This window comes from Anomaloglossus baeobatrachus, chromosome 5 (assembly GCF_048569485.1).
Source record: "Anomaloglossus baeobatrachus isolate aAnoBae1 chromosome 5, aAnoBae1.hap1, whole genome shotgun sequence".
NCBI classification, from domain to species: domain Eukaryota; kingdom Metazoa; phylum Chordata; class Amphibia; order Anura; family Aromobatidae; genus Anomaloglossus; species Anomaloglossus baeobatrachus.
In genome coordinates this window covers 384,904,069-384,931,273 of record NC_134357.1, presented here as the reverse complement: position 1 = coordinate 384,931,273, position 27,205 = coordinate 384,904,069, and the positions used below count along the sequence as shown (strand labels likewise).

Below are 27,205 nucleotides of genomic sequence, written 5' to 3'. Positions count from 1 at the left end.
TTCAAATGGTGTCAAGCGTGTGTGGTAGCAACCAGGTGAGGCATACAAAGACAAGTGTGTCTTGCATGCAGTCAAGCATGGTAGTGGAATTGTCATGGTTTGGGGCTACATGAGTGCTGCTGTTTGTGGGGATCTACACATTGAGGGAACCATGAATGCCAACATGTACTGTGACATACTGAAGCAGAACATGTTCCCCTCCTTTTATATTCCAACATAATAACACCTCCAAGATGACCACTGCCTTGCTAAAGAACCTGAGGTTAAAGGTGTTGGACTGGCCAAGCATGTCTCCAGACCTAAACCCTGCAGAGCATCTGTGGAGCATCCTCGAACAGCAGGTATAGGAGGGCAAGGTCTCTGACATCCACCAGCTACATGATGTTATCATGGAGGATAGAAGAGGATCCAGTGGCTCTTATGAAGCTTTAGTGAACTCCGTGCACAAGAGGTTTAAGGCAGTGTTTGAAAATAATGGAGGCCACATCAGATATTGACACTTTGGGCACAATTTTTCCATTTTCACTTAGGGGTGTACTCACTTTTGTTGCCAGCAGTTTAGACATTAATGGAAGAAATGAGTGGACCTGTGTGTCACAGATGACTCTCTGCATTATGAGACTAGTAACAGATTTCGGCCTAGAGAGACATTTCCATGCAAGACTTAATATTAAATGTATTTCCTTTCTTTTGGTGGTCTAAGGGTTAATGGCAGTTTTTGCTTTCCAGCAGCCTGTCTCCTGGCCTCAGATGTTTCCGGTTTGGGACCACTCCCAGTCTCTATATATACCCTCTGCTCCCAGTAGAGGGCGCCAGTTATTCTGGTTCATTTGGATGCTTGGCCTAGAGGTGGAAGGAGCTGGTGAAGTCCTTATTGCAAATTGCTGTTAAGGCTGCAGTCCTGGTTCTGACTGCATCTGTCTGTTGTTGTTTTCCCCCTGTATTTCCTTCCCCTGGTGTGTATTAGTGCAGCGGTAGCGCTAGCATCCCTCATCTGCCAGCTCACAAGCAAGGACTATTACAGGGTCTCAGGTGTCCTGTTCTGTGACTGATGTGGAGTATAGGGTACAGCTGCAGGTGAGTGAAGGAGGTGTCCCACCTTCCCCTTCACTAGCGCTAGAGCCCACTGTTGTTATAGTTTCCCAGGTGTACCCTTTGATGTGTGTCACGTCGTGCGTCATACTTCCCACTATAGTCACTGTGGTGACATAATATTCGTCCCAACCTTTCTGCTGTACCCATATGGCTCAGGATGTTACCGTGACGCACCTGTCAAGTCGTACAACATACTACCCATAGTCATTAACATGACACTGTGGAAGTTCAGTGGATTCAGCCAGACTTTAGATAATGTTCGATTTGGGACCCGACTTGACTGAAACTTATTTTGAAGTCACTGATTGGCAATTTTGTTCTCCACCCAAATGCAGTCAGCCATAAACAGATCACTACTGGGGAAAGAGGGTAGGGTTATTTCATTTTGTTTTTCATTGTGCACACTACCTCCAATAATGCTCATTTTACACCTAATGCGAACTGTTCAAACACTGCAAGCGGCTCTCACTGGGCCGAGCACCAAACATACCCGTGCACAGCACTGCTCACTTGACTGGTTTGCATAAGTAAAGCTGTGTCGGTACTACCTCTGAATTTTAAAGGGGTATTCCTATCTCTAAGATCCTATCCCAACATGTAGTACAGGGGTGGGCAATTAATTTTCCCATGGGGCCGCATGAGAAATTGGGATGGTTTTAGAGGGCCGGACTAATATAATTAACTCAGTTTTACCCAATACTGTATATAGCATATATACTATCCCTTCATACAGTTAGGTCCAGAAATATTTGGACAGTGACACAATTTTGGCGAGTTGGGCTCTGCATGCCACCACATTGGATTTGAAATGAAACCTCTACAACAGAATTCAAGTGCAGATTGTAACGTTTAATTTGAAGGTTTGAACAAAAATATCTGATAGAAATTGTAGGAATTGTACACATTTCTTTACAAACACTCCACATTTTAGGAGGTCAAAAGTAATTGGACAAATAAACAAAACCCAAACAAAATATTTTTATTTTCAATATTTTGTTGCGAATCCTTTGGAGGCAATCACTGCCTTAAGTCTGGAACCCATGGACATCACCAAACGCTGGGTTTCCTCCTTCTAAATGCTTTGCCAGGCCTTTACAGCCGCAGCCTTCAGGTCTTGCTTGTTTGTGGGTCTTTCCGTCTTAAGTCTGGATTTGAGCAAGTGAAATGCATGCTCAATTGGGTTAAGATCTGGTGATTGACTTGGCCATTGCAGAATGTTCCACTTTTTTGCACTCATGAACTCCTGGGTAGCTTTGGCTGTATGCTTGGGGTCATTGTCCATCTGTACTATGAAGCGCTGTCCAATCAACTGTGCGGCATTTGGCTGAATCTGGGCTGAAAGTATATCCCGGTACACTTCAGAATTCATCCGGCTACTCTTGTCTGCTGTTATGTCATCAATAAACACAAGTGACCCAGTGCCATTGAAAGCCATGCATGCCCATGCCATCACGTTGCCTCCACCATGTTTTACAGAGGATGTGGTGTGCCTTGGATCAGGTGCCGTTCCCTTTCTTCTCCAAACTTTTTTCTTCCCATCATTCTGGTACAGGTTGATCTTTGTCTCATCTGTCCATAGAATACTTTTCCAGAACTGAGCTGGCTTCATGAGGTGTTTTTCAGCAAATTTAACTCTGGCCTGTCTATTTTTGGAATTGATGAATGGTTTGCATTTAGATGTGAACCCTTTGTATTTACTTTCATGGAGTCTTCTCTTTACTGTTGACTTAGAGACAGATACACCTACTTCACTGAGAGTGTTCTGGACTTCAGTTGATGTTGTGAACGAGTTCTTCTTCACCAAAGAAAGTATGCGGCGATCATCCACCACTGTTGTCATCCGTGGACGCCCAGGCTTTTTTGAGTTCCCAAGCTCACCAGTCAATTCCTTTTTTCTCAGAATGTACCCGACTGTTGATTTTGCTACTCCAAGCATGTCTGCTATCTCTCTGATGGATTTTTTCTTTTTTTCTTTTTTTTCAGCCTCAGGATGTTCTGCTTCATCTCAATTGAGAGTTCCTTAGACCGCATGTTGTCTGGTCACAGCAACAGCTTCCAAATGCAAAACCACACACCTGTAATCAACCCCAGACCTTTTAACTACTTCATTGATTACAGGTTAACGAGGGAGACGCCTTCAGAGTTAATTGCAGCCCTTAGAGTCCCTTGTCCAATTACTTTTGGTCCCTTGAAAAAGAGGAGGCTATGCATTACAGAGCTATGATTCCTAAACCCTTTCTCCAATTTGGATGTGAAAACTCTCATATTGCAGCTGGGAGTGTGCACTTTCAGCCCATATATATAGAATTGTATTTCGGAACATGTTTTTGTAAACAGCTAAAATAACAAAACTTGTGTCACTGTCCAAATATTTCTGGCCCTGACTGTATACAAACAGTAAGTTACGGACTGTGTGACCCCTCGTGGCCCTGCACGCGCACATGTCCTTTTTTTCTCTGGCAGCACGGGTGTCACACGGATCGCACACTGATGTGATCTGTGTGACATCAGTGTGACAAATACCAGAGAAAACACGGGGCTTTTTAATAAAAAGATTTTCTATATTTACCTCTCTCCAGCGCTGCTGTCTCTGGCTCTGCTGCCTTCCGCTCCTTATCGCTGGTAATTATACTCACTGAATATTCACTGCAGTGAGCAGCTGGAAGCAGGGACAGCGCTGGGGACCACATCGCTGGGTGAGTATACAGGTGTGTGTGTATGTTGAGAACCTGGAAGCCGGAGCATCTCGGGGACTCTTCACAGTTCCCAATGAACTCTGATGAACCCATGAAGCTGTAGCGTGGGTGTCGCAGGATGGTCATCAAAGTTCATTGGAAACTCTGATGACCTCCTGGAGGTCACTGTGCTTGCAGAATACTCACCTGTCCCTGCGGTGATGTCCTCAACGGTGCTGTGCCCGGTGCTGTCATCGCGATGCTCCGGCTTCCAGGTCCTGAGTGCGGTGAATAATCAATGAATGAGCAGTGGTCAGGAGCGGGAGGCAGCAGAGCTGAAGAAAGCAGGTAAATATGGAAAATCTTTTTATTTCACAGACTCGTGTTTTCTCCGGTACCTGTCACATGGATGCAAACAGGTACCGGAGAAACGCAATCAGGCCCTGTAATGTCGGTATGGCGCTGCAGGGGGCGGGGAGAGAGCACGTGGTACCCGATGTAACTCCAGTACCACTCGCAGTTACAGGCTTTTCTCTCTGCACGCACGCACACATACATACACACACGCACACGCTACATACACAAACAATCCCCATATACTACATCACTACACCCCCATATACACCTGTAATATACATCACTACACCCCCATATACACCTGTAATATACATCACTACACCCCCATATACACCTGTAATATACATCACTTCCCCCCATATATACCTGTAATATACATCACTACACCCCCATATACACCTGTAATATACATCACTACACCCCCATATACACCTGTAATATACATCACTACACCCCCATATATACCTGTAATATACATCACTACACCCCCATATACACCTGTAATATACATCACTACACCCCTATATACACCTGTAATATACATCACTGCACCCCCATATATACCTGTAATATACATCACTACACCCCCATATACACCTGTAATATACATCACTGCACCCCCATATACACCTGTAATATACATCACTGCACCCCCATATACACCTGTAATATACATCACTGCACCCCCATATACACCTGCAATATACATCACTACACCCCCATATATACCTGTAATATACATCACTGCACCCTTATATACACCTGTAATATACATCACTGCACCCCTATATACACCTGTAATATACATCACTGCACCCCCATATACACCTGTAATATACATCACTGCACCCCCATATATACCTGTAATATACATCACTACACCCCCATATACACCTGTAATATACATCACTACACCCCCATATACACCTGTAATATACATCACTACACCCCCATATACACCTGTAATATACATCACTACACCCCCATATACACCTGTAATATACATCACTACACCCCCATATACACCTGTAATATACATCACTACACCCCTATATACACCTGTAATATACATCACTACACCCCTATATACACCTGTAATATACATCACTACACCCCTATATACACCTGTAATATACATCACTGCACCCCCATATACACCTGTAATATACATCACTACACCCCCATATACACCTGTAATATACATCACTACACCCCTATATACACCTGTAATATACATCACTACACCCCCATATACACCTGTAATATACATCACTGCACCCCCATATATACCTGTAATATACATCACTACACCCCTATATACACCTGTAATATACATCACTACACCCCTATATACACCTGTAATATACATCACTGCACCCCCATATACACCTGTAATATACATCACTACACCCCCATATACACCTGTAATATACATCACTACACCCCTATATACACCTGTAATATACATCACTACACCCCTATATACACCTGTAATATACATCACTACACCCCTATATACACCTGTAATATACATCACTGCACCCCTATATACACCTGTAATATACATCACTACACCCCTATATACACCTGTAATATACATCACTGCACCCCTATATACACCTGTAATATACATCACTACACCCCCGTATACACCTGTAATATACATCACTACACCCCCGTATACACCTGTAATATACATCACTACACCCCCATATACACCTGTAATATACATCACTACACCCCCATATACACCTGTAATATACATCACTACACCCCTATATACACCTGTAATATACATCACTACACCCCTATATACACCTGTAATATACATCACTGCACCCCTATATACACCTGTAATATACATCACTACACCCCCATATACACCTGTAATATACATCACTACACCCCTATATACACCTGTAATATACATCACTGCACCCCCATATACACCTGTAATATACATCACTACACCCCTATATACACCTGTAATATACATCACTGCACCCCTATATACACCTGTAATATACATCACTACACCCCCATATACACCTGTAATATACATCACTACACCCCCATATACACCTGTAATATACATCACTACACCCCCATATACACCTGTAATATACATCACTACACCCCTATATACACCTGTAATATACATCACTACACCCCCATATACACCTGTAATATACATCACTACACCCCTATATACACCTGTAATATACATCACTGCACCCCCATATACACCTGTAATATACATCACTACACCCCCATATACACCTGTAATATACATCACTGCACCCCCATATATACCTGTAATATACATCACTACACCCCTATATACACCTGTAATATACATCACTACACCCCTATAAACACCTGTAATATACATCACTGCACCCCCATATACACCTGTAATATACATCACTGCACCCCCATATACACCTGTAATATACATCACTACACCCCTATATACACCTGTAATATACATCACTACACCCCTATATACACTTGTAATATACATCACTACACCCCTATATATACACTTGTAATATACATCACTACATCCACATATACATCACTAGACCCCTATATACTACACCTGTAAAACTACATTGCCATATACTACATCACTACACCCAAATATTACTCACCAGTTACCCCCCCCCCCCCTCCACTCCCCCCATTGTCCCCGCAGGTTACTAGTCACCACTCACCTTTCCCTCCTCAGGCACCTCCATATGGGCTCCCGCTGACATCCTTCTTCTCTTGTACGGCTCCCCGCTGAGCTGCTTCCTCTCTCCGTACGGGCTCCGGCTGCTGCATCTTCTTCTCCTGCCGGGGCGGGAACTTTTCAAATGACACACACGCGCGCCGTACTGACGACATCAGGGCGCGCGCGTGTGTCACAGAGAAGTGCCGGCAGGAAACAGAGGATAGATTCCTGCGTTCCGCTGCTGCACTGTGCGGTGCTGCAGTATCTGTCCTCTGTTCCTTGCCGGCACGCAGCGTGTGATGAGGGCAATCTGACCACGGGCCGCCCGGAGCCTGGAGCTCCGGAAACAGGTCAGATTGCCCTCATCAGTGACCGGCCAGCAAGGACGCCTGGAGCCAGGCGGGCCGGTCACAGAGAGTAGGCGGGCCGGATGTGGCCCACGGGCCGCCCCTTGCCCAGGTCTTGTAGTAGGTGTAATAATAATATTAGTAAATACCTCCAAATAGAAATGCAGTATAGTCTTTTGATTTACTCACCTCATGTCCAGGGTTGTAGCGTCCGTTCCCGATGCGGCTCCCCTGCACGCTCCCGCTCCCAGGCTGCGGCGAGAGCACCGCTCTCCTCACTTGTCCGCCTGTTCCATGTGTCATATTTCTGCCTCGGGGTCTGCCATGGCCTCCTTTTGCTTCCAGGCCCCATGCAGACCTTCTGGGAGTGCCCATAGGGTGACCATGCCCCCTTTCTTAAAGAGTCGGCATCCCATTACCCGAATTGATCTTTGAGGTCGTGCTGCCAAGTCTGAACCACCACTTCTGTGCTGCCACATCCAAGCTACTACCTCCGTGCTGCCACGTCCGAGTCTCCACCTCAGTGCTGTCACATCTGAGCACACCTGTACTGGTCATCAGAGACTCACCAGTCCATCAGAGCCAACCCCACTGGTCTTGGCTGTTGTGCATTTAGGCCTCCTGGGGCAGCGCCTGACAATCCCTGTATAGGGGTTAGCTCCAGGTTGGCTCCTCCAGGGAAGTCCGGTGTATGGTCCAATGGGTCCACTCCTGCCTGCTCGCCGCTCCTGAGCGACTGTAACAAGGGTATTGTAGCATCTTAGGTATCCATGGTTATGACCATGAGCAACTAGAGGTGTTCAGTTCATGCTGCGGTTTTAGAGAGCTGCTTGAAAGATACTGGATGTCACTTTGGACTTTTCATCTGCCTATCACCCACAGTCCAATGGCCAAGTGCAACACGTTAATCAAGTCTTGATGAACTCCGCCATTTTGTTAATGAACACCACAGCGACTGGGTCAAGCTTCTTCTGTTAGCGGACTTCTCCTACAATAACCATATGAGCGAGTCCTCCGCTAAATCTCCATTTCATCTGGAGCAGTCTTCCATCTGTATGAAGAGACACACGGACAAGAGATGCCTAGATTCTCCTTGCTTCCAACCCGGAGACAAGGTATGGCTCTCTTCTAGGTACCTCCGCCTTAAGATGCCATCATACAAGTTGGGTCCTTGCTTTATCAGTCCATTTGAAGTGATCCAGCGGATCAACGAGGCGTCGAACAAATTGAGGTTGATGCCTACTCTACGCATCCCCACCTCCTTCCATGTATCTCTGCTCAAGCCTGTCGTACTGAGTCGGTTTCACCAGTATCCAGGTGCCTCTCCTCCTCCAATCTGTGATGGTCGTTCGTTTAAGGTAAAGGCTATCCTTGATGTGAAACAGATCTGAGGTAGGACATATTATCTTATAGATTGGAAGGGGTTTGGTCCTTATGAGAGGTTTTAGGAACTTGAGGAGAATATTGATGCCCCTATCCTGAAAAGAGATTCCTGGAAAGAGGGGGTCATAAGGCGACCCGGTCATGGTGCAGATCTCCCACACGCTCCCACTCTGGCTGCGGCGGAAGCGCCACTCTCCTCACCTGCCTGCCGGTCCCATGCATTCTGTTCCTATTCTACAGTCTGCCACAGCTTTCTGTAGCTTTCAGCCCACACGCAGGCCTTCTGGGAATGCCCAATGGGTACGCTCGGCCACACCCCTTTTTTTAAAGTGTTAGTGTCCCATTACCCGAAAGTAATCCTTGAGGTCAGCTATTACACTGAAGGTATTTAAGCTTGCCTCCCCTTAAGCCCGCTACACACGCTTCAATATATCTCACAATCCGTCGTTGGGGTCAAGTTGTAAGTGACGCACATCCGGCATCGTTTGTGAGGTATCTGCGTGTGACAGCTACGTGCGATCAGGATTGAACGCAAAACCGTTGATCGCAAACACATCGTATCATTCTCTAGAATTGAGCGTTTTGTTGCACGAACCTAGTCAATTGTAACGTGTGACATCCCTCATACGATTTCGGTGTCTGATGCTATGTGCGCAGGTGTGCGCTCTGCACCGCAGCTTAAAAAAGGTCCGCTTCAGAGCGCAGCTGAAAAGCTGCGTTCTGAAGCGCCTCACAATGTCTGTCATTCACTAATCTCTGTCAGTCGGTCACTATCTCTGTCCCTCACTCTCTGTCCATGTCAGTCTATCCCCCTCTCTCATATACTCACCGATCCCCGATCCCCGGCGCTGCACGGCGTTCACACTGCTCCGGCGGCTTTTACGGTTTTGAAAAAGCCGGCCGCCCATTAAACAATCTCGTATTCCCTCCTTTCCCCACCCACCGGCGCCTATGATTGGTTACAGTGGGACACGCCCCCACGCTGAGTGACAGGTGTCACACTGCACCCAATCACAGCAGCCGGTGGGCGTGTCTATACTGTGTAGGGAAATAAATAATTAAATAATTAAAAAAAACGGCGTGCGGTTCCCCCCAATTTTAAAACCAGCCAGATAAAGCCATACGGCTGAAGGCTGGTATTCTCAGGATGGGGAGCTCCACGTTATGGGGAGCCCCCCAGCCTAACAATATCAGCCAACAGCCGCCCAGAATTGCCGCATACATTATATGTGACAGTTCTGGGACTGTACCCGGCTCTTCCCGATTTGCCCTGGTGCGTTGGCAAATCGGGGTAATAAGGAGTTATTGGCAGCCCATAGCTGCCAATAAGTCCTAGATTAATCATGTCAGGCGTCTATGAGACACCTTCCATGATTAATCTGTAAATTACAGTAAATAAACACACACGCCCGAAAAAATCCTTTATTAGAAATAAAAAACACACACATATACCCTGGTTCACCACTTTAATCAGCCCCAAAAAGCCCTCCATGTCCGGCGTAATCCAGGATGCTCCAGCGTCGCTTCCAGCGCTGCTGCATGGAGGTGACCGGAGCTGCAGAAGACACCGCCGCTCCGGTCACCTCCACGCAGGTAATGAAGACAGCCGCGCGATCAGCTGCTGTCACTGAGGTTACCCGCTGTCACTGGATCCAGCGGTGGCCGCGGGTAACCTCAGTGACAGCTCAGCTGATCGCGCTACTCACCGCCGCTCCTATCACCTCCACGCAGCAACTGAGGTGAGTAGCGCGATCAGCTGAGCTGTGACTGAGGTTACCCGCGGCCACCGCTGGATCCAGTGACAGAGGGTAACCTTAGTGACAGCAGCTGATTGCGCGGCTGTCTTCATTACCTGCGTGGAGGTGACCGGAGCGGCTGTGTCTGCTGCAGCTCCGGTCACCTCCATGCAGCAGCGCTGGAAGCGACGCTGGAGCATCCTGGATTACGCCGGACATGGAGGGCTTTTTGGGGCTGATTAAAGTGGTGAACCAGGGTATATGTTTGTGTTTTTTATTTCTAATAAAGGATTTTTTCGGGCGTGTGTGTTTATTTACTGTAATTTACAGATTAATCATGGAGGGTGTCTCATAGACGCCTGACATGATTAATCTAGGACTTATTGGCAGCTATGGGCTGCCAATAAGTCCTTATTACCCCGATTTGCCAACGCACCAGGGCAAATCGGGAAGAGCCGGGTACAGTCCCAGAACTGTCGCATATAATGTATGCGGCAATTCTGGGTGGCTGTTGGCTGATATTGTTAGGCTGGGGGGCTCCCCATAACGTGGAGCTCCCCATCCTGAGAATACCAGCCTTCAGCCGTATGGCTTTATCTGGCTGGTTTTAAAATTGGGGGGAACCGCACGCTGTTTTTTTTAATTATTTAATTATTTATTTCACTACACAGTATAGACACGCCCACCGGCTGCTGTGATTGGGTGCAGTGTGACACCTGTCACTCAGAGTGGGGGCGTGTCTCACTGTAACCAATCATAGGCGCCGGTGGGCGGGGAAAGCAGGGAATACGAAATTGTTTAATGGGCGGCCGGCTTTTTCAAAACAGTAAAAGCCGCCTGAGCAGTGTGAATGCCGTGCAGTGCCGGGGATCGGGGAGTATATGAGAGAGGGCTGCTAACTTCAGTAACTTAGGAGATTAGCGGTCACCGGTGAGTCCTTCACTGGTGACCGCTAATCAGGGCGCGACACAGACAGAGCCGCAGCATGACAATGAAGTCGGGTGAAGTTCACCCGAGTTCATTCTGACAGTGCGGCTCTGTCTGTGTCTGCTGTCATCTGCCATTCAGCTCTGCTACATGGCTGTCTGTGTCTGCTGTCAGCGGCCATGTAGCAGAGCTGAATGGCAGATGACATAGTAAAAACGCATCCCTACACATTATACACGCCTGGCAAGTCAATAAATAAAAAAAAAAAAAAAAAAAGGTGCCCAATGCATACGTCACAGAACACATGATCTAAAGGATCGCACACAAAATTGACCAATTTAACATAGACTACTAACGCACGTGTGACAGCAAATGAACAACCAACGTGAAATCTCATAAGATCCCGTATGCAACCTGGGCGTGTCACATCGCAAATGCGATTGTACAACTAATTGCAACGTGTAAAGTGGGCTTTAGGGAGCAATGTTGCCTATCATTAGTGCGTTGCTAGTCTCAGGTCCCATATGCATTACTGTGTCTGACCCTGCGCCCTTGTGTTTTGTACCAATGACTTGTTCCTGCTAACTTGTGTCTCTTTCCAGAGCTCCTTACAATCTCTACCTCTGTGCTGCCACATCCAAGCCACTACCTCCATGCTGCCATGTCCGAGCCACCAATTCTGTGCTGCCATATCCGAGCTACTATCTCCGTGCTGCCACATCTGAGCCTCCAGCCCCGTGCTGCCATATCTGAGCACAACTGTACCGGACATCAGAGACTCACCAGTCCGTCAGAGCCAACCTCACTGGTCCTGCCTGTCATGCATTTAGGCCTTCTGGGGCTGCGCCTGACAATCCCTGTGTAGGGGTTAGCTCCAGGTTGGCTCCTCCAGGGGAGTCTGGTGTATGGCCCAGTGGGTCCACTCCTAGACGCTCGCCGCTCCTCAGCGACCGTAACAAGGGTATTGTAGCATCTTAGGTATCCATGGTTATGACCACAAGCAACTAATTGTGACTATAGAAATGGTCATAACCATGGATACTTAAGATACTGTAATCCCCTGCACATGAGGTAAGTGACATAGTGAATGAGAAAACTGTACTACATTTCTAATTGTAGGTATTTGCTAATATTGCTAGTATTACACCTACTACATATTAGAATATGATCTTGGCGACGGGAAAACACCTTTAAAGTTTGGGTTTGCTCATCTCTAATTAATGGCTGTGTGTTGAGTTATTGAGAGGGCACACCACATTTCCACTATAAGGCCCCGTGCCCACGATCAGTAATAGCAGCATTTGGATACAGTGTGTTTTGCTGCATCCAAAATGCTGCTTTGCACAGTACAAGCACAGTGGATGGGATTGAAAGAAATCCCTTACCCGCTGTTGCTTCTTTTTTCTGCAGTGTAAAGTCACATGTGGTGCAGCTTTCTGAGCCGCAGCATGTCAATGTATTGCTTGTGGAGATGTGAGTGTTCTTGGTGGGAGCACACTGCGAAAATCCGCTGCGCCCAGAACACTGATTGTGGGTACAGACACTGCGTTCTCCTGCGGTGAAAACTCGCCTCTCTGTAAAAGAAGACACGCTGTGTCTAGAATGCAGCGTGTCTCTGTATAGGTGGGAACGTACTCTTATACAAGCTTTAAATTGACTATTTCTACATTGTATTAGTGTCACATCTTAAGTGTTGTCCCATGAAAACATATAATAAAATAATAAAATATTTACAAAAATGTGAGGGATGTACTAACTTTTTTATATATATATATATATATATATATATATATATATATATACAGTACAGACCAAAAGTTTGGACACACCTTCTTATTTCTAGAACAACTGTTAAGAGGAGACTTTGTGCAGCAGGCCTTCATGGTAAAATAGCTGCTAGGAAACCATTGCTAAGGACAGGCAACAAGCAGAAGAGACTTGTTTGGGCTAAAGAACACAAGGAATGGACATTAGACCAGTGGAAATCTGTGCTTTGGTCTGATGAGTCCAAATTTGAGATCTTTGGATCCAACCACCGTGTCTTTGTAGAAAAGGTGAACGGATGGACTTTACATGTCTGGTTCCCACCGTGAAGCATGGAGGAGGTGTGATGGTGTGGGGGTGCTTTCCTGGTGACACTGTTGGGGATTTATTCAAAATTGAAGGCATACTAAACCAGCATGGCTACCACAGAATCTTGCAGCAGCATGTTATTCCATCCGGTTTGCGTTTAGTTGGATCATCATTTATTTTTCAACAGGACAATGACCCCAAACACACCTCTAGGCTGTGTAAGTGCTATTTGACTAAGAAGGAGAGTGATGGGGTGCTATGCCAGATGACCTGGCCTCCACAGTCACCAGACCTGAACCCAATCGAGATGGTTTGGGATGACCTGGTCCACAGAGTGCAGGCAAAAGGGCTAACAAGTGCTAACCATCTCTGGGAACTCCTTCAAGACTGTTGGAAGACTATTTCCGGTGACTACTTCATCAAGAGAATGCCAAGAGTGTGCAAAGCAGTAATCAAAGCAAAAGGTGACTACTTTGAAGAACCTAGAATATAAGACATATTTTCAGTGGTTTCACACTTCTTTAAGTATTTCATTCCACATGTTTTAATTCATAGTTTTGATGCCTTCAATGTGAATCTACAATTTTTAGAGTCATGAAAATAAAGAAAACCCTTTGAATGAGGTGTGTCTAAACTTTTGGTCTGTACTGTGTGTGTATATATATATATAATTGTATAAATTTTCAATATGGGCATATATTTATATACTGACCCCGTACATCTCCTTCTGCTGCTGCTCATGTTACCGGCAGATTCCCAGAGCTGTCGGTAATCTGAGGAGTTACTTCCTGCACATGTTGCAGAACGCGCAGCACACTACATCACAAACACACTCATTTCAAAATAAATATGCTCTTCGCACAAATGCCGTCCAGCAAAGACACATGTTCCGAGGCACAGACACAAACGACCCTATATAATTACAGTCACCAGCCAAATGTCACCTAAACTCTACACTATAGAATGAAGAGGACACGGTCACATAGACACTTCATAGATCACTTTAAAATCAAGTTGACATCTGTCATGTTCTTCTGCATTCTCCTTATTTTTTTTGAGCTTTACCTGTTTCTGGGAAAGCTGTGTGACAACCAATTTGATCAAATCTCCCATAAAGGTTGTCATTAAACTTTGCTTTAAAGTTTTAAATAAATTGACTGAAAGTTTCCTTTATTTTCACAATTGTAAGAATTTGTGTTGATTAGCTTTTTCTGTGGTTTATGCATACAGATGAAATGATTAACCCCAAATGTGTGTGTTTCTATGTGCAGTGTACGATGTATGTGACTTTAAAGCACAGCCACTCGACAGGTCACACTGTAGGCAGTATAAGGGGGTGACATTAACCAATCAGTGATGATCAGTCAATTCTCCTATGAGTAAAAGCTTCATTTCTAAGTCACAGAGAGGCAGAGACACAGGAACCTGATGAGAAGCAGTGACTGAGAAGAGTGACTGACAGATTAAGACGTTTCAAAGACAAGTGACTGTGCAGTATGATGAGCGCGGACAACTAGTGACAGGTACACATGGTGGGAAGCTCAGTAAGACTAACCATCTCGGAGGGCTGCAGAAAAAAACCACACAATCTTGGAATCAGCAACACTTTCAGGGATAGAATAATGTGTAAAAGTTAAAGGGACGGAGTGTCAAGTGCTAAAGTGCTGGTGACATAGTGACAAATTCATTTTTTTGGAGGTGGAGTTGGCACCACACACAGATACAACACACACGTGACCCCTGTGTGATATCCACCTGGTGTGACACTGACACCGAAGGAGTAGCTCTGAGATAGTTCCATGGGTGCAGTGGAGCATTACGTGTCAGAATGCATAGAGAAACTCGGATGCACAGCCTGGCAGCAGAGCACCCCATGCAGAGCACAGCAGAGCTGCACAGCACACTGAAGATGCCAAATATGTTGAGGATGCAGCGCATAGGACTACAAAGTCTGACAGGTATTCAAAGCAAGATTGAAGTGCAGAGCCCAGTGGACATGCGAAGTGTGGAGGAGATACAAAGTGTAACCAGGATTCCGAGTGGGACAGATGTGCAGAGCACAATGAGGAAAAAGGTGGGGATCCAAAATGAAAAACTGACCGCAGAAGAGCTGCAGAATCTGCCACCAACGCAGGCGATCAAATATGAGCAGACTGGTTCCAAAGATGAAAACTTACCTCCCAGTTACCCCTACCCTCATGGTGCCCGCCACCTACCCCAAACCAACTGCTCCTATAGTCAGGAGTATGAGGTGGAAGATGATGAAAGCTATGCTCATGGCGATGGACATATATCATACTCCCTACCCCTCCCACAGGCCTTTTCACGCACTCCAAGCCCAGGGTGTCAAAAGTCAGAAAAAGTGCAGGTAAACCTAGCGAACTACATCTTATGGGACAAATTTCACAAGCACCAGACAGAGATGATCATTACAAAGCAGGGCAGGTAAGTAACAGATTGCTTTTTGTCTTATATTTTTGATTCAAAAGTAACAGCATAATGTGCAGCCCTATGTCATAATAGTAAGAAAAGATGCGATATTACATAGAAAAACATAAAATAATTACATTGCATTTTTCACATACTGGCAAAAAAACCCCAGAGCAATGATTTTCAATACTATCTCTGGACACGTACATACAACAATGACGACAGATATAAAGACACATTCACAAATTTATCACAAACACGTAGACACTAAGCACGAGGATGACACAGAACTGGAAGACTCAGCTTTAGTGTTATATAGGTGCAATGTCTGGTTAGTGCTCGTCAAGCCGTTTTGGTTCGGCAGTTTCAATAAATTTGTACTTTACTATATAAGCTTTATTTGTCAGTACTATTCATATTCTAGACAACAAAATGTTTTAATACTGTTGGATAGTTTAGTGAGATACATAGATAGCCAGTGATAGATAATAGATAGTGATAGATACTGATAGATAATATAGATAGTGCTAAATAATATATAGTGCTAGATAGATAATAGATAGTGACAGATAGATAACATATAGATAGAGATAGACAACAGATAGATAGTGATTGATAATAGATAGTGATACACAATCAATAGATAGTGATAGATAGATGGAAAAAAAAGAAAGAAAAGTGGGCAGCACTTGATACCAAAATTAATAAAAAAAAATCTGGTGTATTTATTGGCCCAAGTGAACAAGGTGGCAACATTTTGGATTAAGAACAAGTGAGTTTTCGTTGAGATAGATAGATAGATAAAAAAGAAAGAAAGGAAGCAAAAAAGAAAGAGAAAAAAAATAGAAAAGTGGGCAGGACTCGATAGAAAAATTAATGAAAAAAACTAGTGTATTTATTGGCCCATGTAAACAGTTGGCAACATTTTGGTTTAAGAACAAGTGAGTTATATAGATAGATAGACGATAGATAGATATATAGATAGATAGATAGATAGATAGATAGAAAGATAGATAGATAGATAGAACCTTTGGGTGTTTCCAGTTTTGCTGTGTTAGTAAAGGGCACATACCATCGGTGTCCTGGGATTTGCACCCAGACTGCCACAGTTCTACTTTCCTTTCCGTTTTACAAGTATCTAGATAGACAGACCCTGTTTGAACAAAGCGATGCTATGATTTCCGATATGACGCGTGTTTACTGGTCAAACAATACTGGAAAATGAAGAATGCTAGATTATCAGACTGTGGCTCATACCTAGGCCTTGTACCAGACTTACAGTTTATATAAAGTGTTTAATCCTATTGCGTGAAATCGAATAAAACAATCCCCAATGTAGAATCTAAGTTCTGTCCTGTGCAGTGACACCTCGGAGCGCCCATCTGTAGCCAATCAATAGCGTTCACACGACTCTTTCATTTCTCAGTCTCAGTGTATAGTCTGGCTGCTTGTGTCATGAGGCTCATTTTATTATTATCCCGACATTTCACTGTAAATAATCCCGATATGTTGGAGAATACATTTTGGAAATATAATGTGCTTTTTGTTATCATGTAGTAGCATAACCCTTGATTTGTTCGTTTAAATGTTACTAAGCATCAAAGAAGCAAAAACTAACAAACAACCCAAATGCAATGTGATACAAAAGATTACTGAAGTTAGAATGAAAACCTACCAGACCTATATGACTCAGTTTACAGTATGTATAAAATGGAAACTGCATTGAGGATTTTTTTACAGATTACTATGGGGGTGGAGGTCTTACTTAGGCCTTTAATTATACTTTTAGCTGCTTTAGTGAAGCATTCCTTCTCCGTAATCACCATCTCCTGGCTTTATTATAGCTCCATACTTTAAAATGTCCCAAAACCTATTTTACAACAAAATAACACTATTAACGTTAATCAAAATAATACTATAAACAAAGCCATGACACATGAGGGAGCAGATTATACTGTATGTGCAGCGGCTATACATATACATCAATACCTAATTATGAGGAATAATTGGACGTGATCATTTGAGCAGGGCAGCTGGCACAAATTATGTATCAAGTCTCTTAAATTGACGGTGCCACTGTGTGTACCCAAGATTTGATGTAATATTACCTAACAGTCAATGCCATTTATGTTTTATACTTAGAAATGTTAGATACTACTGCTCTGTGGTGCTTCTACATGCCACATATAGATGAATTTGTGACATACACCATTATAGAAATTCATAGGAAAAACGTGGGTGTTCCACTAGCCGACATGACAGAGGCGGCTGATATTGTACATCTGTTCTAGTTTTTAAGGATTTTAATTTGTCTCTCTGATTTTGTAGTTACTGAAACAGGAACAGACAGTGCCTGTCATATATCTGCGTTAATGGGTATTACAGCAATAGTTATAATCTCAGGAGTTAAAGAAAGGAGCCAGATTGTAAATGTGCCCAAAGATTTGTCACAGAGTCTGTTTTAGGATATTGTTGGCCACTAAATATGACTAAGGCTATGTGTCCACGTTGCTTTTTACCTGCTTTTTTGCTGCTTTTTCCACTGCAGCGTTTAATGCCAAAATGGATGTGTTCTGCTTTTCAAGCAAAGTCTATGGGAATTTGGGTTTCTTGTGCACATTATGCTGTTCAAAAAGGTGCCTTTTTGTGGCAGAAATTTCGGCAAAAACTCTGCTTTGCAGTGCAAAACCCAAATGGCAAAAACAATTGACATGTTGCGTCTTTGAAAAGCAGAGTTTTTGCCCATATTTCTGCCACAAAAGGCACCTTTTTGAACAGCATAGTGCGCACAAGAAACCCAAATTCCCATAGACTTTGCTTGAAAAGCAGAACACATCCATTTTGGCATTAAATGCTGCAGTTGAAAAAGCAGTAAAAAAAGCAGGTAAAAAGCAACGTGGACACATATCCTAATAGCCTAATAGTGGCCCATCCAGCTCCTACAGTTTACAATATGCCCAAAATTGTGTGTATAGGAGTATATGTATACTGCACAGTTATAAAGTACATCAGTGATTCATAGAAGAGTGTAATATCACTTTACAAAGTGTATATTTATGGCATTTAGATGTGTAGGTGGTACTGAATGCTAAGGAAAAGGCTGTACAGAGCTATGAAGCTGGTTTAAATTGGGTGGAAATTAGTAAAATGCAAACAGCTTAGTAAAAAAAAACCAAAAACTTAAAAATATATACCCTCGCATTCGCTCAAACTTCCTTGTGGTTTAGTGGTTTGGGCACAGCTATAAGCCGCTGGTATATGTGATCTGTGAGTATGTGGACACTTTAGAAACATACTCTGAATGGACTAAGAGACAAAGCAAGGCCCATATAAAAAAAAAAACAGGATAGATAGATAGATAGACAAATAAATGATGGCTATAGATAGATAGATAGATAGATAGATAGATAGAGAGAGATAGAGAGAGAGAGATAGACAAATAAATGATGGATAGACTGATAAATAATAGATATCTTGATGATAGCTTGATACATAGATAGAGAGATAGCTAATAGATAGATAGATAAATAACAGATAGATAGATAAATAACAGATAGATAAAGAGATGGAGAACAAAGAGAGATAGATAGATAGATAGATAGATAATAGATAGGGAGATAGACAGATAGATAGATAGATAGATAGGGAGATATATAGATAGATAGATACATTCAAACAGGTGCAGACATATCATTAGTGTAAACTGTGCTGCTACACAGAGGCCTGAGAGGATAGGGGGCCCCTTACCACCTCCAAAGCTGGGGCATTTGTGCATTTTGATGAACTCTTGGGCTGGAACAGGCCCATGTATTGTTCTTGCACAGGGTCCCTTTTCTGTCTGTGTCAGTCAGTGGATAGATCGATAGATAGATAGATAGATAGATAGATAGATAGAGGGATAGATAGATAATAGATAGATAGAGGGATAGATAGATAGATAGATAGAGGGATAGATAGATAGATAGAATATGGTCACTTTCCAAGTCTACAATCCTATCTCTAAAACTAATATTACTGTGATAAAAAATACAAATTAGATATATTATATATATTTGGGATTCAGTACCAAACAAGAAATGCTGACAATGCAGTATTAAATCAGTGTTCGTAAACCCCGGTATTGTGGCACACAGGGCTCTCACATAGCTATATTAAAGACGTTGAGGCATCTTGTGTGCCGAAGTATTCTCATCTGGCTTAGTCATAATTCACCATGCAATGGAGCATGTCACAATATATTTTCTCACGGATTCATATAGAAAAACAACTCTGTCCACTCCTGTAATAAGTCAGAGGCATAAAAATGAACACTGGAAGCCCATAGACATTGGAAGCATTTGAAGCCCATAGACTTTTGTTGGAAGCGTTTCAGGCTCACATCACATTGTCTTTAATCACATTATGCGTCACGAAAGATCCCAGCACATACGATAACCAGATCCTTAAGCAGTAATAATGAGCGCACTGTTCGGTGCTCAGATACTCTTAACAAGCATTTTGATGTTCCGGAAAAATGCTTCAATTTCTCTATGGCATCCATTATACCCTGTAAATGAGTACCTAGCACCAAACAGTTCACTCATCTCTAATAAAACACCAATTTCTCCTCCAATCATCGTTCTATGTTCATGTTTCTGTCTTTTTGGCTGCACGGCATAATTTTCTTCTATACATTGGCCCTTGGTGCCACTATAGCATACTGCAGAGTGCATGAGTCTTTATAGTGATCCTTAATACATGTTCTTAATCACAGGACTGCCCTAGATCCGGGAGCTAAGTGTCATGATCGCATGCCTTCTTATGCAGAATATTGATCCATACTACGCCTGTAAAACCAGCAACAGATAAAAACAGATACGACAGGGATGAATATCTGCTTGTGTAAAATTACCCTTATACTTTTTCACACAGTGGTAACACAATGATCTGACAACTGTAGAGGGGGCTGGGTGTTGTGTCTATATTACGGCTAGGATAATTCCCTTCGTATGTGCTTCCAAATGTATAATATGGTAATTAATAATTAGAACATTTGTCTAAATCCCGTTCTTGTTTTAAAAATGATTATTTCTCTTCATTCAGTTGTAAGTTACACAAAAAAAATATATATTTTTGTTGTGCTTCTTCATATGTCACAAAACATATGGTGCTTGTTGTCACTAAGGCGAAATCCTGCGTGACGGCGTTCTCACAATCTCATCATTTACAAGTTTATTTTTACTATACTTTTTGCGATGCTAATAATAATGATAAGATGTCCGTTTCTGGAAATTTCTCAATTTCTTAGATGGTGTAAGAAGTTTTTTTTAACTGTTTAATTACTTTCCCACGTTCATACACTTTGCTCACAATAGCTGCGATATATACAAGAGGATCCTTTGCATTATTATTATCAGTATTAGCAGTAATTTCCTCCATTATCCCTTTATATGAAAATTTACAGAATCAATATTGCCCTGTGCTGCAGCTGAGATCTTTTTCTAGACGGCCTGGTTTGCAGATGGTGGGAGAAATCAATAGTTAACATGTCACGATCCCGTGCATAACTTGGCATTGGTACTTCCTGGTGGATTAAATAATGATTTGCGATTACACCTGCCGCTCAACTCTTCCGTTAAGTAAAATAAGATCCACCAGTAATTCCTTTCTCAAGACTACACTGCCATGAACTTAAAGAGAAGAGGTCTTTTAAAATTATATATATATATATATATATATATATATATATATATATATATATATATATATATATTTATTTATTATATATTGCCTACAAGTAGTCTTCAACCCCCTGCAGATTTAGCAGGTTTGATGAGATGCAAATAAGTTAGAGCCTGCAAACTTCAAACAAGAGCAGGATTTATTAACAGATGCATAAATCTTACAAACCAACAAGTTATGTTGCTCAGTTAAATTTTAAGAAATTTTCAACATAAAAGTGTGGGTCAATTATTATTCAACCCCTAGGTTTAATATTTTGTGGAATAACCCTTGTTTGCAATTACAGCTAATAATCGTCTTTTATAAGACCTGATCAGGCCGGCACAGGTCTCTGGAGTTATCTTGGCCCACTCCTCCATGCAGATCTTCTCCAAGTTATCTAGGTTCTTTGGGTGTCTCATGTGGACTTTAATCTTGAGCTCCTTCCACAAGTTTTCAATTGGGTTAAGGTCAGGAGACTGACTAGGCCACTGCAACACCTTGATTTTTTCCCTCTTGAACCAGGCCTTGGTTTTCTTGGCTGTGTGCTTTGGGTCGTTGTCTTGTTGGAAGATGAAATGACGACCCATCTTAAGATCCTTGATGGAGGAGCGGAGGTTCTTGGCCAAAATCTCCAGGTAGGCCGTGCTATCCATCTTCCCATGGATGCGGACCAGATGGCCAGGCCCCTTGGCTGAGAAACAGCCCCACAGTATGATGCTGCCACCACCATGCTTGACTGTAGGGATGGTATTCTTGGGGTCGTATGCAGTGCCATCCAGTCTCCAAACGTCACGTGTGTGGTTGGCACCACAGATCTCGATCTTGGTCTCATCAGACCAGAGAACCTTGAACCAGTCTGTCTCAGAGTCCTCCAAGTGATCATGAGCAAACTGTAGACGAGCCTTGACATGACGCTTTGAAAGTAAAGGTACCTTACGGGCTCGTCTGGAACGGAGACCATTGCGGTGGAGTACGTTACTTATGGTATTGACTGAAACCAATGTCCCCACTGCCATGAGATCTTCCCGGAGCTCCTTCCTTGTTGTCCTTGGGTTAGCCTTGACTCTTCGGACAAGCCTGGCCTCGGCACGGGTGGAAACTTTCAAAGGCTGTCCAGGCCGTTGAAGGCTAACAGTAGTTCCATAAGCCTTCCACTTCTGGATGATGCTCCCAACAGTGGAGACAGGTAGGCCCAACTCCTTGGAAAGGGTTTTGTACCCCTTGCCAGCCTTGTGACCCTCCACGATCTTGTCTCTGATGGCCTTGGAATGCTCCTTTGTCTTTCCCATGTTGACCAAGTATGAGTGCTGTTCACAAGTTTGGGGAGGGTCTTAATTAGTCAGAAAAGGCTGGAAAAAGAGATAATCAAAACATGTGAATCTCATTGTTCTTTGTGCCTGAAATACTTCTTAATACTTTAGGGGAACCAAACAGAATTCTGGTGGTTTGAGGGGTTGAATAATAAATGACCCTCTGAATAAACTTTTCACAATTTAAAAAAAAAAAAAAAAAAAAAAAGAAATAACATTCTTTTTTGCTGCAGTGCATTTCACACTTCCAGGCTGCTCTACAGTCCAAATGTCACAATGCCAAGTTAATTCCGAATGTGTAAGGCTATGTGCGCACACTGCGTCTTTTTGACGATGCGTTTTTGGCCGCTAAAAACGCACAAAAACGCACCTGCGTAGAAAAAACGCGGCAAAAAACGCACGCGTTTTGCCGCGATTTGGTGCGTTTTTTGCTGCGTTTTGGCTCACTGCGTCTTTATGCGTTTTTTATCAGTAAACAAAAAAAAAGGTCTGATGTCATTTCCTTCTTCAATGTGTTCTTCATTCTCCACTAGTGTATGCAGAAGAGCAGACAGCTGCAGAACTACAAGGCTCAGCATACTCCATCCAATAGTGTATGCAGGAGAGCAGACAGCAGCTGTCGAACTACAAGGCTCAGCATCCTCCTTCCAGGACTGTATGCAAGATTTCTTTGCCCCCCCCAAACCAAAAAAATGACGTGGGCTTCGCCATATTTTTGTATGCTAGCCGGGTACAGCAGGCAGGTACGGGCTGCCCCCAACCCCCAGCTGCCTATTTGTACCCGGCTGGGAACCAAAAATATAGGGAAGCCCTTTTTAAATTATTTCATGAATTTCATGAAATAATTTTAAAAATAATTTTAAAAAAAAATGACGTGAGCTTCGCCTAATTTTTGAGTCCAGCCGGGTACAACTAGGCAGCTGGGGATTGGAATCCACAGTGCAGGGTGCCCATGCTTTCTGGGCACCCCCGCTGTGAATTGCAGTCCCGCAGCCACCCCAGAAAATGGCGCTTTCATAGAAGCGCCATCTTCTGGCGCTGTATCCAACTCTTCCAGCTGCCCTGAAGCCGGGTGGCTAGCTAGGTAATAATGGAGTTAGGGCTAGCTGTATATTATCAACTGGCCCTAAGCCCGAAATTCATGGTGTCACGCCAATATTAGACATGGCCACCATGAATTTCTAGTAAAGATAAAAAAAAACCACAACACACAGAAAAATATTTTTATTAGAAATAAAACACAACAAGTGACTCCATCTTTATTGAAATAAAGAACCCCCCCTCCGCAGTAATCCTGGGTCAGGGTCCCGCGCCGTCCAATCCGGATCCAATATCATCTGATCGGTTTGCTGGAAGGCAAAGCGATCAGATGATGTGTCAGGATCAAGTGCCTGAATCACATCACACATCAGCTGATTGTATAAAAGCCGATTATACAATCAGCTGATGCATCGGTGCAAAAAAAAAAAAAATACGCACTTATGTGCTGATTACCGGCAGCTCCTGCAGCGATGGGGCGGGAGTCTGATCCCGTCCGATCGCTGCAGCAGCTGCCGGTAATCAGGGATGAAGTCTCCTGACGCATCCGCTGATACCGGCCGGGCGCCCGCGTCACCGCGATACTTACGATCACCTGATGCGTCAGGTGACTGCATCAGGTGATCCATCGCCAGGTCCTGCATCCATCGGAGGTTTCCCGGCCGTCTGCACACAGCCGGAGCCGGAGCGGTGATACCGTGACAGAATCTGGGAGCGGGCATGGCACCGGGTGTCTGCAGACAGGTGAGTATAACTTTTTTTTTTTTTCTACTGTTAACTTTTGTTTTCGCAGCCGCTTCCACCTCCCACCCAGACATGGCGCCGCCGCACGGCAACATACATGCACAGGACGGGAGGTGGATGCAGCGGTGACGGAACCGGGAGGATTCACGCTTCTGTATATATTGACAGAAGGAATCCTCTTCCTGTACACGTCACTTTACTACCCACCTCCTTTATAGCTGCGTTTTTGGTCTTAGAAACGCACAAAAACGCACCAAAACGCAGCTATTTGTGTTTCTCATTGCGTCTTTCAACATCCCATTGAACTCAATGGATGAAAAGCGCAGTGAAAAACGCGGGAATAATTGACATGCTGCGTTTTTGTGGCACCACAAAAACGCAGCTGAAAAAAAACAGATGTGTGGGGACAGCAAAAATTAAAACTCATAGACTTTGCTGGGGAAGCAAAGTCCTGCAGTTTTGAGGCCAAAAACGCACCCGAAAAACGCGCAAAAACGCCGCGAAAAACGCACTGTGTGCACATAGCCTAAACCTGCTAAATCTGCAGGGGGTTGAATACTACTTGTAGGCACTGTATATAGTGTGTGTATATATATATATATATATATATATATATATATATATATATATATATATATATATATATATATACACACACACCCACCCACACACACACACACACACACACACACACACACACACACACACATATATATATATGTACTTGTAGATATATATATATATATATATATATATATATATATATATATATATATATATATATATATCTACATGTGTGGTTGATATGTACAGTATGTATGTGTATATGTATGTCGGTGGATATACAGCTCTGGCAGAATTTAAGAGACCACTGCACAGTTTAATAAAAATCATGCTTCTCTACATGTCTGACAGCCATTCCATTCCAGGGTCAGTTGAATTCCAACCAGAGTACACCTCATTCTCCTTAGTGTGCTGCTGATTAGGTGATCACCTGAACCAAATCTTATTTAACGAGGGAAAGTATAAAAAACACTGCTGTGGTCTTCACAATCCTCTTGCAATAGGACAAGTTGGATGGCAAAACAAGTCCTAGTAATATCCCAAAATTATTAGGAATGAAAAAATAACTTTTAACCATGCCAATGGAGTTGTAAAGGAAAGTCTTGAGTGAGGAAAAGAAGGGCTCAATTCTGGCTTTACTATCGGAGGGATACAGTAAGCGCCATGTTTTCTCCATCCTTAAAATTTCTAAGATGGCAGTCCAAGGTCAAGCAACAGACATTAGGGACAACAAAGCTACAGACCGAACGAGGGCGAAAGGAACTCTCCACTGACTGGGATGACCATCATCTTATTCGAATGTCATTCAGCAACCGCAGGATGACATCAAATGACCTACAAAAGTAATGGCAAATGGCAGCTGGGGTGAAGTGCACGACAAGAACAGCTCGTAACAGGCTCCTAGTGGCAGGGCTCAAGTCATGTGAAGCTAGAAAAAAGCCTTTCATCAATGAGAAGCAAAGGAGAGCCAGGCTGAAGTTTGGCAAAGACCATAAGGATTGGACCATAGAGGATTGGAGTAAGGTAATCTTCTCTGATGAGTCTAATTTTCTGCTTTGCCCAATACCTGGTCATCTAACGGTTAAACGGACACCTGGAGAGGTGTACAAGCCACAGTGTCTTGCACCCACTGTGAAATTTGCTGGAGGATCGGTGATAATCTGGGGATGCTTCAGCAAGGCTGGAATTTGGCAGAGTAAACTTTGCGAATGACGAATGAATCAAGCCACATACAAGGTTATCCTGGAAAAACAGTTGCTTCCTTCTGCACAGGCAATGTTCCCCAACTCTGAGGACTGGTTTTTCCAGCTGGACAATGTACCATGCCATACAGCTAGGTCAATCAATGTGTGGATGAAGGACTACCACATCAAAACCCTGTCACGGCCAGCCCAATCTCCAAATATGAACCCCATTGAAAGCCTCTGGAACGTAATCAAGAGGAAGATGGATAGTCCTAAACCATCAAACAAAGAAGAACTGATTACATTTTTGCACCAGGAGTAGCATAAGGTCACCCAAAAGCAACGTGAAAGACTGGTGGAAAGCATACCAAGACGCATCAAAGCTGTGATTAAAAATCATGGTTATTGCACAAAATATTGATTTCTGAACTCCTCCTGAGTTTAAACATTATTAGTATTGTTGTTTCTAAATGATTATGAACTTGTTTTCTTTCCATTATTTGAGGTCTGAAAGCAATGCCTTTTTTCTTATTTTGACTATTTCTCATTTTCAGAAAATAAATAGAAAATTTATTGCTGGGAAATTTGGAGACATGATGTCAGTAGTTTATACAATAAAAGAACAATTTACATTTTACTCAAAAATATACCTATGAAGATAAAAATCTTAAAAAATGAAAATTTTGCAGTGGTCTCTTAATTTTGTCTAGAGTTGTACTTATGTGGTGTATATATATATATATATATATATATACACACAGTAGCCATGCGCTACGCAATGAAACCACCTATAGCGCCACCTGGTGGAAAACAACGCAGTTAGCATTTTTATCTCGAAAACGAATAGAGATAGAGAAAAAAAGTGAATTAAGAAATTGTAGGGCATCATCAATTCAATATGAATCGACACCTTACATACAGAA

The 27,205-nt window shown here is 43.2% G+C and overlaps 1 protein-coding gene across 1 annotated transcript in view; it reads left to right on the top strand.

Annotated features, from left to right (window-relative positions):
- Nucleotides 1-14,733: 14,733 nt before the first annotated feature.
- The window catches only part of TBX21 (T-box transcription factor 21), a 56,353-nt gene continuing 43,881 nt past the window's right edge, over nucleotides 14,734-27,205 (top strand). Inside the window, exon 1 of the mRNA XM_075350070.1 lies at nucleotides 14,734-15,754. Coding sequence (XP_075206185.1) covers nucleotides 15,138-15,754 — 617 coding nt within the window. The 5' untranslated portion in view covers nucleotides 14,734-15,137. The remainder of the gene's footprint in view (nucleotides 15,755-27,205) is intronic.